The 13,201-nt window shown below is 40.2% G+C and overlaps 2 protein-coding genes across 3 annotated transcripts in view; one reads left to right on the top strand and one right to left on the bottom strand.

Moving 5' to 3' along the window:
* MAK (male germ cell associated kinase) overlaps positions 1 to 3,966 on the top strand; it is a 37,177-nt gene extending 33,211 nt beyond the window's left edge. For both annotated transcript variants that reach the window (XM_083357681.1, XM_083357680.1), the window contains one exon: positions 3,388 to 3,966. In XM_083357681.1, coding sequence (XP_083213807.1) covers positions 3,388 to 3,542 — 155 coding nt within the window. In that variant the 3' untranslated portion in view covers positions 3,543 to 3,966. The remainder of the gene's footprint in view (positions 1 to 3,387) is intronic.
* A 2,888-nt stretch (positions 3,967 to 6,854) lies between these two features.
* LOC310637924 (transmembrane protein 14C-like) lies at positions 6,855 to 11,355 on the bottom strand. Its single transcript, XM_083358546.1, has 5 exons — positions 11,204 to 11,355; positions 10,110 to 10,186; positions 9,277 to 9,378; positions 7,751 to 7,838; positions 6,855 to 7,379 (listed from the first exon to the last, which is right to left on the bottom strand). The coding sequence occupies exons 1-5, from the start codon at positions 11,305 to 11,307 to the stop codon at positions 7,328 to 7,330; spliced, it is 423 nt and encodes a 140-aa protein (XP_083214672.1). The 5' UTR covers positions 11,308 to 11,355; the 3' UTR covers positions 6,855 to 7,327.
* Between the last annotated feature and the right edge of the window lie 1,846 nt (positions 11,356 to 13,201).

Below are 13,201 nucleotides of genomic sequence, written 5' to 3'. Positions count from 1 at the left end.
TAGAGATCAAATTGCCAACATACGCTGGATCATGGAGAAAGCTAGGGAGTTCCAGAAAAACATCTACTTCTGCTTCATTGACTATGCTAAAGCCTTTGATTGTGTGGATCATAACAAACTGTGGCAAGTTCTTAAAGAGATGGGAGTACCAGACCATCTTATTTGTCTCTTGAGAAACCTATATGCGGGTCAAGAAGCAACAGTGAGAACTGGACACGGAACCACTGATTGGTTCAAAATTGGGAAAGGAGTCCGGCAAGGCTGTATACTGTCGCCCTGCCTATTTAACTTATACGTATGCAGAGCACATCATGAGAAAGGCAGGGCTAGATGAATCAAAAGTTGGAATTAAGATTGCTGGAAGAAATATAAACAACCTAAGATACGTAGATGATACCACTCTAATGGCAGAAAGTGAAGAAGAACTAAAGAGCCTCTTGTTGCGGGTGAAGAAGGAGAGTGCAAAACTTGGGTTGAAACTTAACATTAAGAAAACCAAGATCATGGCATCTGGCCCTCTCAATTCCTGGCAAATAGATGGGGAAGAAATGGAGGTAGTGACAGATTTTGTTTTCCTAGGCTCCAAGATCACTGCAGATGGGGACTGTAGCCAAGAAATTAAAAGACGCTTGCTCCTGGGGAGGAAAGCCATGGCAAATCTAGACAGCACACTAAAAAGCAGAGACATCACCCTGTCAACAAAAGTGCGTATAGTCAAGGCTATGGTCTTCCCAGTTGCAATGTATGGCAGTGAAAGTTGGACCATAAGAAAGGCTGAGCGCCAAAGAATTGAGGCCTTTGAACTGTGGTACTGGAGAAGACTCCTGCGAGTCCCTTGGACTGCAAGGCGATCAAACCGGTCAGTCCTAGAGGAGATCAATCCTGACTGCTCTTTAGAAGGCCAGATCCTGAAGCTAAAACTCAAATACTTTGGCCACCTAATGAGAAGGAAGGACTCACTGGAGAAGAGCCTAATGCTGGGAAAGATCGAGGGCAATAGAAGAAGGGGACGACAGAGAATGAGGTGGCTGGATGGAGTCACTGAAGCAGTAGGCGTGAGCTTAAATGGACTCCAGAAGATGGTGGAAGACAGGAAGGCCTGGAGGAACGTTGTCCATAGGGTCGCGATGAGTCGGACACGACTTCGCAGCTAACAACAACAACAACTAAGCTGAAGTCCCATGATAGATAGATAGATAGACAGATAGACAGACAGACAGACCTTTATTGTCATTTTTACTGTGGGCACAATGGCACACATTCAAAATGAAATTTAGTTGCTTGCTCTCAAAGTGTACACATACATAACACACATTTAAACATACTACATACAACATATGTATAGACCTACACCCTTATATATAAGTAACACATAAATATTAATCACTGTCCATCTTGAATACATAATGGAAGGAGGAAGTGACAATTTTGTTGGAAAATGTGTCTTTTACTGACTCGCTGTTGCAGGTGGTTCGTTATCTCCACCTGGATATAAGGGCTGTGGAAGTGGATTTTTAGCAAGAGATCATGGACCCAGGGTGTAGGCAGAGCAGTCTTGAGGTAGGGAACCTCGGAACAGCAATATGAAGTGACAAGACCTGACTATTTTACTGTGCTTGGTCTTTTTTTTTAAGAGTCAATGGGAAAAACACATTAAGATTACTATGCATATTGAGGGAAATTTAATAGAACTGAATTTCCCCATTCCAAGTGAATTAGTTATGTGCAAAGAAGGCCCATTTCTGTACTGTTCAATTCATAAATAAACACATTAGTGGCTCAGCACTGCAATAGTCTCCATAGTGTACTAACGATCATCATTTTGAAATACAAAATGAATTTGAATTCTTAAGTCTGATCTTCAGAAATGCAGTTAACAGTGGGATGTCTTGCCTTGTAGATGGGATGGTTAACTTTTTTGAAGGAAAGAAAAAAAATAGTTACTTTATAAGTTACCCAGTGAACAGGGACAGCTTGCCCATCATTGCATGTCTCTGGTATAGAAGAGCTTCATTCACCACATTTGTGCTCACCCCCAGTTCAATTGTCTCAAAACCTTTTTTAGAAAGGTCATCTTTTTCACTGGAAAATAGGTCTTCCCTTGTGCCACCTTCTAGTTCATTGTGTCATTTCTTTAGCTTTTCAGAGCTAGCTTATTTTTGTTTTCAACTTTTCTTATTTACTTGTCAAAGCTTTCTGCCATTTGTGAGACAACAGTGCAGTTATGAAGCTAAAGTAGAAATTGATAACTCATTAAAATGTTGATCAACAGTGGGAAGCAGTGTCTGCAGAACACTGTCTTGATAAATAGCCATTGTATGATCAGCATGTGTGTGTAATGTAGGAAACATGACATAGCTCCTTACACAGACAATGCCCTAGTCATGTCTAGGAATCATCTAAAACAGTAGTTCCCAATCTTTATGCCTTTGCAGACTGGTGGGGAGGAAAAGGGTTTGGGTTGACTTATACCTTAGTTGCTTGACTTATACCTTTATGTCTTTTGATTGCAGAGAATGAAGACATAGTCACTGAGCCAACTATTACTAGTATTTACAAAAGTGGTGCACCCCTAAGGTTCAGTTCTGTTCTAGATTTTTCAGGAATAGGTTTATCCTTGTAGGTGATTCCTGTGAATGCATATGTGAAGGTGTTAAACTGTTTTCCTTTGATCAGTGAACAAGTGCTTGTGCAGCACCATTTGTGTGAGCAGCAGGCACACACACAGGCAACTCACATGCACTCACCCAGTTCTGAATGGACTGCAAAAGAACAGATGTAACTACCAGTAAGAATGGGCCGTGTTCACTCTGACCATATCTGACCGTAGTTTGAAAATCATTTCTAAGATTATTTTGGTGGGAGTTGTAAATCAGAACACAGTTCAAACTCTTTTTCAAACATATAGTAGTTCTCTGGACTCTGTCATTTGGATGATTAATAGATGACAGTTTTACCACTTTTTCCGTCACACATCTATATTCGAAAGCATATCTTTAGTTCCTGATCATGCTGCCATTTCTGAAGTTTTTGCCAGTGCTTAGTGTGTAGGATCACAGATGCTTTGGGCACTTTTTTTGTCCCTTGTCAGTCTGTTTCTGTTTGGCTGACTTTCTGAGCTTCATAATCTACTATAGCTATAATAATGAAAGCTTACTATGACTGCAGAGACAATAATATTCTTCAACAATAAATGTATTTCTTTCCCTTATTATGATGATGATGATCTAACCTTTTTGGAATATAGTTTTATCCGTTGCATAAAGAAACTTACTTGGAAGAATATGCTATCAATTTTAGCAGGATTCTGTTTAATAGTGAAAGAAGTATTAGCGGGATCTACAATTAGTGGATTTGCTTATATTGGTTTTGCAATTTTGTTTTCAGAATATGCTTGGAAAACCAAAGCTTCTCGTGCCCAGTTGCCAGGGCCTACTTACAGCCCCGCCACAAAAGGCATGAACATTTTAACTCACCCACCAGCAGCACAACCTGTGCATGGAAGAACTGACTGGATAGCCAAGTATGGAGCGCATCGGTAGAAGTACTTTCCTGCATCACGTATGCATACTATGACTATTTACATCCTTTATTTCTTTGCCTCTGGGACACTTTAAGTCATATTTCAACTAATAGAATAACAATTCTGGAAACACACGAGAGCCTGTAGTTTATTATCTCTAAGGGGAAAATATAGAAAATAAATACATTTATTTAGAAAATATTCTTCAAATTAGTGCCTCTAAGGCAGGTTTTGTTTTGCTTACATTATGAAGTATTCTCTATAAAGTTACCTTGCCAAAGCTAAAAATTTGTATATTCTTACTTAAATGAACAGCAAATGGTTTGCAATCCCTTCGATCATTTCTTCTGGAAAAATGTCAAAAATATGAAGGCATGTAAAGATATTAGCCATTGGACAATCATGGCTAATTTGAATAGGCAGTAAATTATAAAGAGTGACTTTCAACATATGATACTTCTATATAACTCCGAGTTAAGCAATAAAAGCAAAAAATTAGTAATAATTTCCCACTGTATTGCCCAACTATAATCAGAGAAACTAAAGCTGAACTAATTTGTCTTTGGTTTGGGTTGACATATACCTTAGTTGCTTGACTTATACCTTTATTTCTTTTGATTGCAGAGAATGAAGACATAGTCACTGAGCCAACTATTACTAGTATTTACAAAAGTGGTGCACCCCTAAGGTTCAGTTCTCTTAGATTTTGCAGGAATAGGTTTATCCTTGTGAACGTATATGTGAAGGTGTTAAACTGTTTTCCTTTGATCAGTGAACAACTTGTCTCTGGTTATGACTACGGGACTTATAGGTGGGAAAGAAAGATATCATATGCTATGCATTGGCTTACAGGCTATCATGTATTGCATAGACATAGTTATATACATATATTAGCTGTTACAATTGATTCTGAAATGAGAGAAACTTTTCTTTGCAGAAGTGTTTGGAAAACAGAAAGTTAATGTATCTGTGGAGTCATTTACTTGAGGTTATAGTTTTCTAGGGCATTATATGCAGATTTGGCCTTACAATTGGGAAATATGAGTGAATGATATTTAGGAAGGATCGTTTCCTGGGAAGGCTAGATAGCATTATTTAATCAGAAAATAAGCATTTAAATAATTATTACTTGTGGCTCACTAAGAAGGCATTCTGGTAGTATTTCTGAAATAATTTCCAGGAAGTCTGAGTAACTTTGCTTTTTCCCTTAATTTTTTTAGTTGAATTTGATCACAGAATTAGTCAACTTAGTGCCTTCACTTGATAACTAGAGCTGAATAACTCCAGAATTCTCTCTTAATTCCTAAAGGAATTGCTTAAAATCTGGTAATATCTGCCAGAATTTATTCTTCAAACCTAATTCTGTAGTATAGCATTGATAGCATTATCTGGCCTAAAGAAATATTTTGAATACAAGTACACAATGGCCCAATTTTTTTGTGGTATTTCAAGTTCATATTTTTAGTGATTTCTCTAATATACAAGAACTCTTGCTTTATCTAACAGAAGTCACTTTAAAACAATGCTTTTCAAACTGCTAAATACATTTGTTATATTGAAATTGACAATCTATACTTGTTAAAATAGCACTTATATATTATTATTCAATTGTAAAATATTTGCATACAGAAACTTATTTTGTATGTGTTTTATTTTTAAAAATTGTACATTATTTTTGTTGTGGAGGACATGTTTGATTTGAATTAAGACTTAAAGTAGAATGCACATAAATATGATGTCTCAATTTCAGTAGGATTTACTGCCAAGTGTATTTACACAATGAATCCTCGAATTAATAATATAAAGGCCAATTAATTTTGAATAATTTTGAAAGATAGTTACGTGTACAATATTTTATCCCAATGCAGAATAGCAGGAATATTAAACTGATTTATTTCAGTCTCTCAAAAATTACATAATTCACTGTTACAAATGCTGTCTTAAAGGAATCTACCTAAAACTTTCATATAAAAAATCCACAACTGGGCTGGTTTTCAACTGGAAACAATTTGTTTTATTTAAAGTGAACTTCTCAGGAACACCGTATATTATAGAAGTCTTCCATCAGAAAATACGATGTATTTATTTATACCTTAATATTTGTTTGTACAGCCTGATTTTCTATCCTGGTATTTTGAAGCTGATTGGTAGACTAAATAAATAAAAAAATACAACCAACAATTTATTCATATAAAATATGTTTATACAAATAGAAACTAAAGTAATTTCTAGCCAGCTTAAAAGGCTGACTGAAGAGGAAAAACTTGATTCCTTTCTTATAAGCAGAAAAAAAGTCAAATGTAAAATCTGCAGTAATGTTCCACAGCCTGGAACTGATGGAATAGCATCTCCTATGTGCTTGATAAATGGATTTTGGAAGTCGGACATTTTGTGAGGTCTTCTCTGTTGATTTTTAAGGCCCAGAGAGAGGTAATCTCTCAGATTATCAAGCCTAAAACATATTAAGTTAAAAATGCCCTTAGAATGGCACCTGGAAAATAATTAATCAGTGCATTTTTTCAGTACACCCAAGAGTAATCCTGGTATCATGATCAGCAGGTTAACCTTCTGCCTTTTGCACTAACAGGTAGACATGTAAATTAGTCCTGATGCCTTTGCAATACTGAATTCTGGTTTAAAAATGCTTTTAAACACCTCACAGAAGGACGTTATCATGTCATCAGACATACAGCGATGAATCTTGTATTATTACCTCAGTGTTTACGGTTGAAACTAAGAAAGTTCCTTTTGTACAAGAATGGTTTTATTTCTGGGTACATGAGAAAAGTAGAAGTCTACATTTTCAAACTCAAACCATTATTTTCTAAATATTGGGGAAAGGAGATTTCTTTAGAAGTGACCTGTTGATAATGGTTTATATTTCATATACATTATTAATATGAACAAATCAGATGACATTTGAGTGAACTGCTGGGTGTGGGAAGCCTAATCCTACATTAAACATATACAGCAGTTAGTAATTTCAAATGAGATGCCCATTTCTCATAGAGACTCATCTGGCCATATGAAGACTATCATGTGAAATGTTCTCAAGCTTTGTAGAAGCAGTAGCTTGGACTCTTGGTTTAATTATATCTAAAGTAAAACCACTAAACATAATTAACTTGGTCTTTTTATTTCAATGGGACTACTCTAAGCTTGTTTGTGTCTATTTTCAATTGTATAAAATGTGAAGAATGATCAGATCTGTGGATACAGATACCACTGTTGTACATGCATCAGTATGTTCTCAATTAATTCAGTAATATATTTGAAGACAGCTACTCATTGAAAAATGTTGATAAAAATACCAGTCTGTGTTTTCATGTACCCATAAAATTAGCCTTGAACCCTAAAAGATTGCAACTTAAAATTATGGAATTCACATTTGTTTAAAATTAGAAAATAAGACTCACAATTCAAAAGGTTTTTAGACATTTAATAATTTTTAGTGGATTTTAAAGGGAACTTTTAAACTTTTTGTTTTGAGCTGGAACAACTTACATGCAGATATACACAGAGATGAACTTCAACTTGGAAATATGTTAACACCAAATTAAGTGTATTTCCTACAAGGTATTAGCAGCACTGTTTCTCATGTTCATCATCATAAAACGTTTGGGGTTGTGACAAGAAATGAATACATGTAATGACTGACTCTTTACAAAACTGAGCAGATTTTGAAGTTTAAAAACTTTGCAAATTGTACAATTTTAAAAAGCATTTTGTCTTCACTTTTGTTCTGCATAGGCATTGCGAGGGCAGTCTCTGTAGGCCTTTCTGCTTCTTGTTGCACAATTATGGCTAAAGAGGTTTTTCCAACATCTGTAGTCCAAGTTTGCCTACCATTAATAGACTGTTTAAATAAAAACAGAAATCCACTATTAATATACCACTTAATAAATTAACGTGTCAGTAAATTTTGCTGCTAAATGCTTACATGTTAAATACGTTCTTGGCAATGTCTGTTTATCCATAGAAAACCCCCATTCTCTCATTTTCTGCTGTCTCCAAGATTGTTGGGGGCAATTAAGCTGACTTTGTAATAATGCCACTTGGGGTGTGTGTGTGAAAGCCCTAATAAGCAGGCATATACATAGAATGAAGGCTACTGCTAAGCTTGTAAGCCGCCCTGAGTCTTCGGAGAAGGGCGGGATATAAATGGAATTAAAATAAATAATAATAAAAAATAATAATTCCAGAACAATGGGAAAATAGGAATTGTACCTGGCACCAGCAATTAACCCCGCAGGTATAAATTTTCTAGAGTTATAGTATCTCATTCCCATCAGGACAGTCAGGGTTCCAGATGCAGCTAGAAAAAAAAATATAATGACCCAAATCAGGTGTTTTAATTATGGCATTTAATGGAGACTATGTGCAACCAAAGACAACCATGGTGTCAGGAAAGGGTTGATGCTATAAGAAACCACCTGTTATGTGGGTATGAATCACACTGAAATTTGCTACTTCCTGCCTTCATCGACTGTTTTCAGAATCACAAATCTGGAATTCTTACTTAATCTCTTAGTTCTTCAATTGCTTAGCCTTCATTGTGCTGCTCCGATAAAACTAATTTGGACTGCAAATTACACAAGTGGGAAAAAGCAGCGGGACTGCTCTCAGTAAGGCCGGTGCACGCGAGCGAGCAGCGCCCCAGGTCTTGAGAGCAGTCTTGCTGCTGCTACGTCTGCTTTCTTCGTTTCAGATGGAGCCAAGAGTTTCAAGCCGTTGCTGCTACTTGAGTGGGGAGGACGACAAGGAGAAAATCGATCAGGATTTGTGCCAGCCAGCCGGTTAGGCAATGAGTAGGTGGGGGGGGGTGGCTGGCTGGGGAGGGGGATCATGGTCACTCAGGTGGCTGCAGCCGCCATCAACAATGGCTTGGATGCAGGTGCAAGGGGCCTGGCACCACGATGCTTCCCCACTCAGTTGAAGGCTTTGTTTCTGCCCTCTTATGGCCGGCGCACACGAGTGAGCAGCACACCTGGGCAACGGACGGCATTGGTTCCTGTGCCTGGTCGACTCCACGCTTTGCCCCATAGGCATGCAACCAAAGCAAACAATCCCCCTTCTCCCCCCCCCCGAGAATGGAAGCTTCTGGGGGCCATGCTGTCTTTTGCAGAGGATTTGTGTTTGAACTCGTGCAATATTACGGCACCTAGGAGCTTCCATTCTCGGCGTGAAAAGTATTTCCAAACCAACTCTCCTCTCTCTCAAAGGGAAACCGTGGCAGAGAGGAGACCGGTTTTGCAAGGTGAGTATCCGGCGTGGCAGGAAGGGGGAGGGGGAAACAGTTGTGGGGAGTGGGGGGGAATAGGGTGAATGTTGTTCGTAAGGGTGCTGCAATATTCATGATTTGGGGACTTGCTCGTAAACACTAGGGGGCACTTGTCACGTAACTTCGAGCGTTAAGTGAACGCTCATAACTCAGGGATTACCTGTATGCATAAATGTAGAAATAGTGCATGCCTTTATAATGCCATAGCTTAAAATGCACATAAATTACAAGGTGAACAAAAAAGATGACAAATCACAGGTGAAAACTTGAATACATAGTGAGATAGTTGAATACTTCATAATGCTATGTTTTTGCCATTAATTTAATCTTGGATTAAGTACACTCCAAGTACTCTGAATCTCGACAGGCTAAAAGGAAAAGGAATACATGCATTGAAAGTAATCTCAAAGTGTGGGTGCAAGATATAAACATGACCCTGTGTGTGGAATAGTGATGCAAGAAAAATACTTACACAGAGAAAGCCAAATATTCTTTGGATCCGTTGACTGCTGATAAGCACCCAATCCTGCTAACCCACCACAGAGGAGACCAGCAGCTAAAGAAGGGACACTACCTAGTTTAAGCAGATAACAGAAAACTTGGTTAGATGATGAAATGTGTCAACCCAATGAACTGCAGCTGTATTTCTCCCAGCTCTACCCTAGTAGAAGAGGTCATAAAAGGGCTTACTGCAGAGAGCTGCTTTCCATTTTGTCCACCACATAATTATAGCAAGCCTTGCAATAAGCTCTGGCAGGAAGGAATTCCCTTATCAAAGCTACAAGTTAGCCATCCTTTTGGGGGGAAAAAAGAGAACTTTGGGGGAGGGACACAGGAGGAATAAGGGAAAATGCTACATAGGGTTTGCAAAACTTCATTTACAAAACTTGTTGCAAGAAGAAATCTGCAACAAGTGTAATTCTCTATGATGGCAAGCTTTGAAAAGTAAATCTTGCGTTCAGGCCCAAGAATTTTGTCCTGGTTCCTAGCATTCTGGCAGTTTATATTAAAGGTTGGGAATTAAGGTATTTTAAATTGGAGTTATGGGCTGCATGTTCTTAGAAACAAAACAAAACAAAAAGATAACTTCCAGAACTTGATGGCTTTGTGTTGTGGTAAAATGGAGTATACACTGTTTCTACTTTTAAAATCCACCCCAAGCTTTTGGCAAAATGAAAAATCTAGTAATTGGTTTTGTTACCTTAAGCTGTAGTAAAGTAGGTCATTCCAAAATACATTTTTATTGAGCCAACAAACTGACAGTAGAGGAAAGCTGGAGAAAACACAAGGGGATAGATACTATACCTGCTTTTACATAGCCAGCTATTCCACCGGAGGCAACCAACGCAGCATAACCATAGCCAATCCAATCCACACTCATGCTGTAACGTAAATATAAATAAATACCAAAATCCAGATCCAGATTTTTTTTAAAAAAAGTATTTAAATTTTCTTTTCCGGTGAACCGATTATAAAAATTTCATACCACCGACTTTTAAAAAAAAAGACGGAACAATGTTTACCTATATGCTGAAAAAAGGGTGTTCGCTTTCCGTTAAATAAATAAATAAAATACCGAATCTCGGGACAAAGTCCCACAAAATTTAGCAAGCCAGGGGAAGACACGTAGTTCTTCAAAAGCAGCTGACCCAGGTCCAGATGTGTTGGACTCGAGAATTCTTTCTCCGTTGCTTTAGTCGTCTGGACAAGCGACGTGCCAATCTGGTTTGCACATCTTGAGAACTACCTTGCGAATTAATAATGGCTTGGGTCGCGGAGCATCGGACACATAACATTTTAGCCGAATGGGTTGTACAAACCCATCTTTGATACCGGTTTATATACTTCCTCGCGACGCTCGAACTCCCAATTTCAGACACAGAAAAAGGCACCATCACAAGGCGCAAGAACGGGGTTGGCGTAACTCCGCGGCTTCGCCTATTCGTCGCCACCTCCCATCAGGCTCAGCCAGGTAAAGGCAGAAGTCCACAGATACGGTAGGGGGCGTATTCCAAGTTGGAGAAAGAGAGACAACAACAACAAAAAAAAAACAACCCCCCAAACCAGGGGTAGGCAACCTCGGCTCTTTTATGACTCATGGACTTCAACTCCCAGAATTCCTGAGTCAGCTCTGCTGACTCAGGAATTCTGGGAGTTGAAGTCCATGAGTCATAAAAGAGCCGAGGTTGCCTACCCCTGCCCCAAACCTATCACTTTTCTGTGCCTGCGTCGGACCAATTGTACAACTTGCCCCATGCAGGTTTAAAGTCTGCAAATCGGAAAAATCGCTACTACTCCGATTTTCCTCCTGAAATTCTCCTCCGCTTCTCCTAAAACCAAATCTGGGCTCGATGGGGCTACTCCAAACTCGTTAGATGCGAGGGGCCGTCCGGACTAACCTTCCGCAAAGGTCGCGCGTGCAAGGAACGATACCGGGACGGAAGAATGCAACGTTGCGGTGCCCGCCCACAGGCTCCTCTCGCGGTAAGTCGCGTCGAGGCATGCTCAGAGCAGGGCGAGCAGCAACGCCCCCGCCCTTCCCCAACCCCGAGTGAAAAAGGCAAAGGGAGCGGAGCTCGGAGCTTTTGGTCTGGAATGCAACGAGGTGTGATCTCTGCTACCGCCGGGAGTCTACCCGCCCCTCAGCCCAACCTTGTTTGTTTGGAAAAGGGACAGGTTACGTTACAGCTACATCTGAATGCGAATCTGGCGAAAAGGCTTGCGCGATAATCGCGCAGGCGATATGTGTGTAATAGGAATTGAGCCACCCTAGGTGGCAGCACTTGACCGTCCTTGGCTGATCGGAAAGACTTAAAAGACAGTAGAAGCGCCCTGGAGTAGTGGGCAGAGCGCTAGAACAGGGGTCCTCAGCCTTGACAACTTTGAAGACTTGTGGACTTCAACTCCCAGAATTACATTGTACTATAATTACACAAGGGACGCAGTGGCTCAGTGGGTTAGGACGCTGAGCTTGTCGATCAGAAGGTCGGCAGTTTGGCGGGTTGAATCCCAAGTGCCGCGTAACAGTGAGCGTCTGTTACTCGTCCCAGCTTCTGCCAACCTAGTAGTTTGAAAGCACGTAAAAATGCAAGTAGAAAAATAGGGACCACTACGGTGGGAAGGTAACAGCGTTCCGTGCGCCTTTGGCGTCTAGTCATGCCGGCCACATGACCACGGAGACGTCCTGTACAAGCGCTGGCTCTTCGGCTTTGAAACGGAGAGGAGCACCGGCCCCTAGAGTCAGAAACGACTAGCACGCATGTGCGGGGGAACCTTTACCTATAATTACACAGCAAAGCTGGCTGAGGAATTCTGGGAGTTGAAGTCCACAAGTCTTAAAAGTTGCCAAGGTTGAGGACCCCTGTGCTAGAAAATCCTGGGGTTGTCGATTAGATTTGGGAAGTGGGGAAAACCTCGCCAAGGAAGGCAGTGAGAAATCACTTCTGCTGGATTGTTGCTAAGAGGACTATATGGTTATATCTCACCTGCTCAAATTCCTTTGTGTCCCAAAGGTGCTTTTTTCGAAAGGCAATTGGACTTTCCTGGTTGTTTTTTTCCCCTTGAAGGCGTTTCACTTCTCATCCAAGAAGCTTCCTCAGTTCTTGAATTCTTCAATTCTTGAAGAAGCTTCTTGGATGAGGAGCAAAACATCTTCAAGGAAAAACAAAGCCCAGTTGCCTTTTGAAAAAGCACCTTTGAGGCAACCATGGCTTGGATGACTGAGACTCCATAGACAAAATCTAGGGAGATGAAAATCCTTTGTGCCTTTGAGTCACTCTTGGCGTGCTCCTATGGTTTTCTTGGCAACGATTTTTTTTCAGAAGCGTTTGTCCTTCCATTTTTCTTTGGATTGATACAACAGAGTGACTGGCCCAGAGTCATCTAGCTGGCTTCCATTCATTCCTAAGGCAGGGCCTTAGAACTCAGGGTCTTCTGGTTTCTGACTTCATGCTTTTATTCACAACTACTGGTAGCTAGCTTATATAATGTCATACGGTGGACATTACAGCATAGTATTCCCCTTGCATTTGTTTTCTCAAAACTAATTGTAGCTGAAAATGCAGCCTCTTGAAGTCTCCAGTTTGGTGTCTTTCAGTCTTGGCAAATTTAAGATAGTTGGACTTCAACTCCCAGAATTCCCCAGTCATGTCCATCCATCTTAAAGTTGCCAAGGTTGAGAAACATTGCTCTAGGCCAGAGGTCCCCAACCTTTTGGGCATCACGGACTGCTTCCGTGTAAAGAGGTTTTTCCGTGGACCAGAGGGTGCATGGTTTTGTATGTTGCCTGCATCCCACGGATGGGGCTTTGCTTGTCTGTGCAGACCGGTTGCTGGCATGCCGTGGCCCAGTACCGGTCCATGGACTGGGGGCTGGGACCCCTGCTTTAGGCATGTGAA

This window comes from Vipera ursinii (genome assembly GCF_947247035.1).
Source record: "Vipera ursinii genome assembly, chromosome: 3".
Lineage (NCBI taxonomy): Eukaryota > Metazoa > Chordata > Lepidosauria > Squamata > Viperidae > Vipera > Vipera ursinii.
Note: the sequence above shows the minus strand (reverse complement) of the source record. Positions and strands in the feature narration are given on the sequence as shown.

Coding starts and splice junctions, on each gene's coding strand:
- LOC310637924 (XM_083358546.1), bottom strand. CDS start 11,307: ATGCCTCGACGCGACTTACCGCGAGAGGAGCCTGTGGGCGGGCACCGC. Junction 9,379..10,109: donor AGCTGGCTATGTAAAAGCAG/GTATAGTATCTA, acceptor TGCTTAAACTAG/GTAGTGTCCCTTCTTTAGCT. Junction 7,380..7,750: donor GGGTTAATTGCTGGTGCCAG/GTACAATTCCTA, acceptor TTATTTAAACAG/TCTATTAATGGTAGGCAAAC.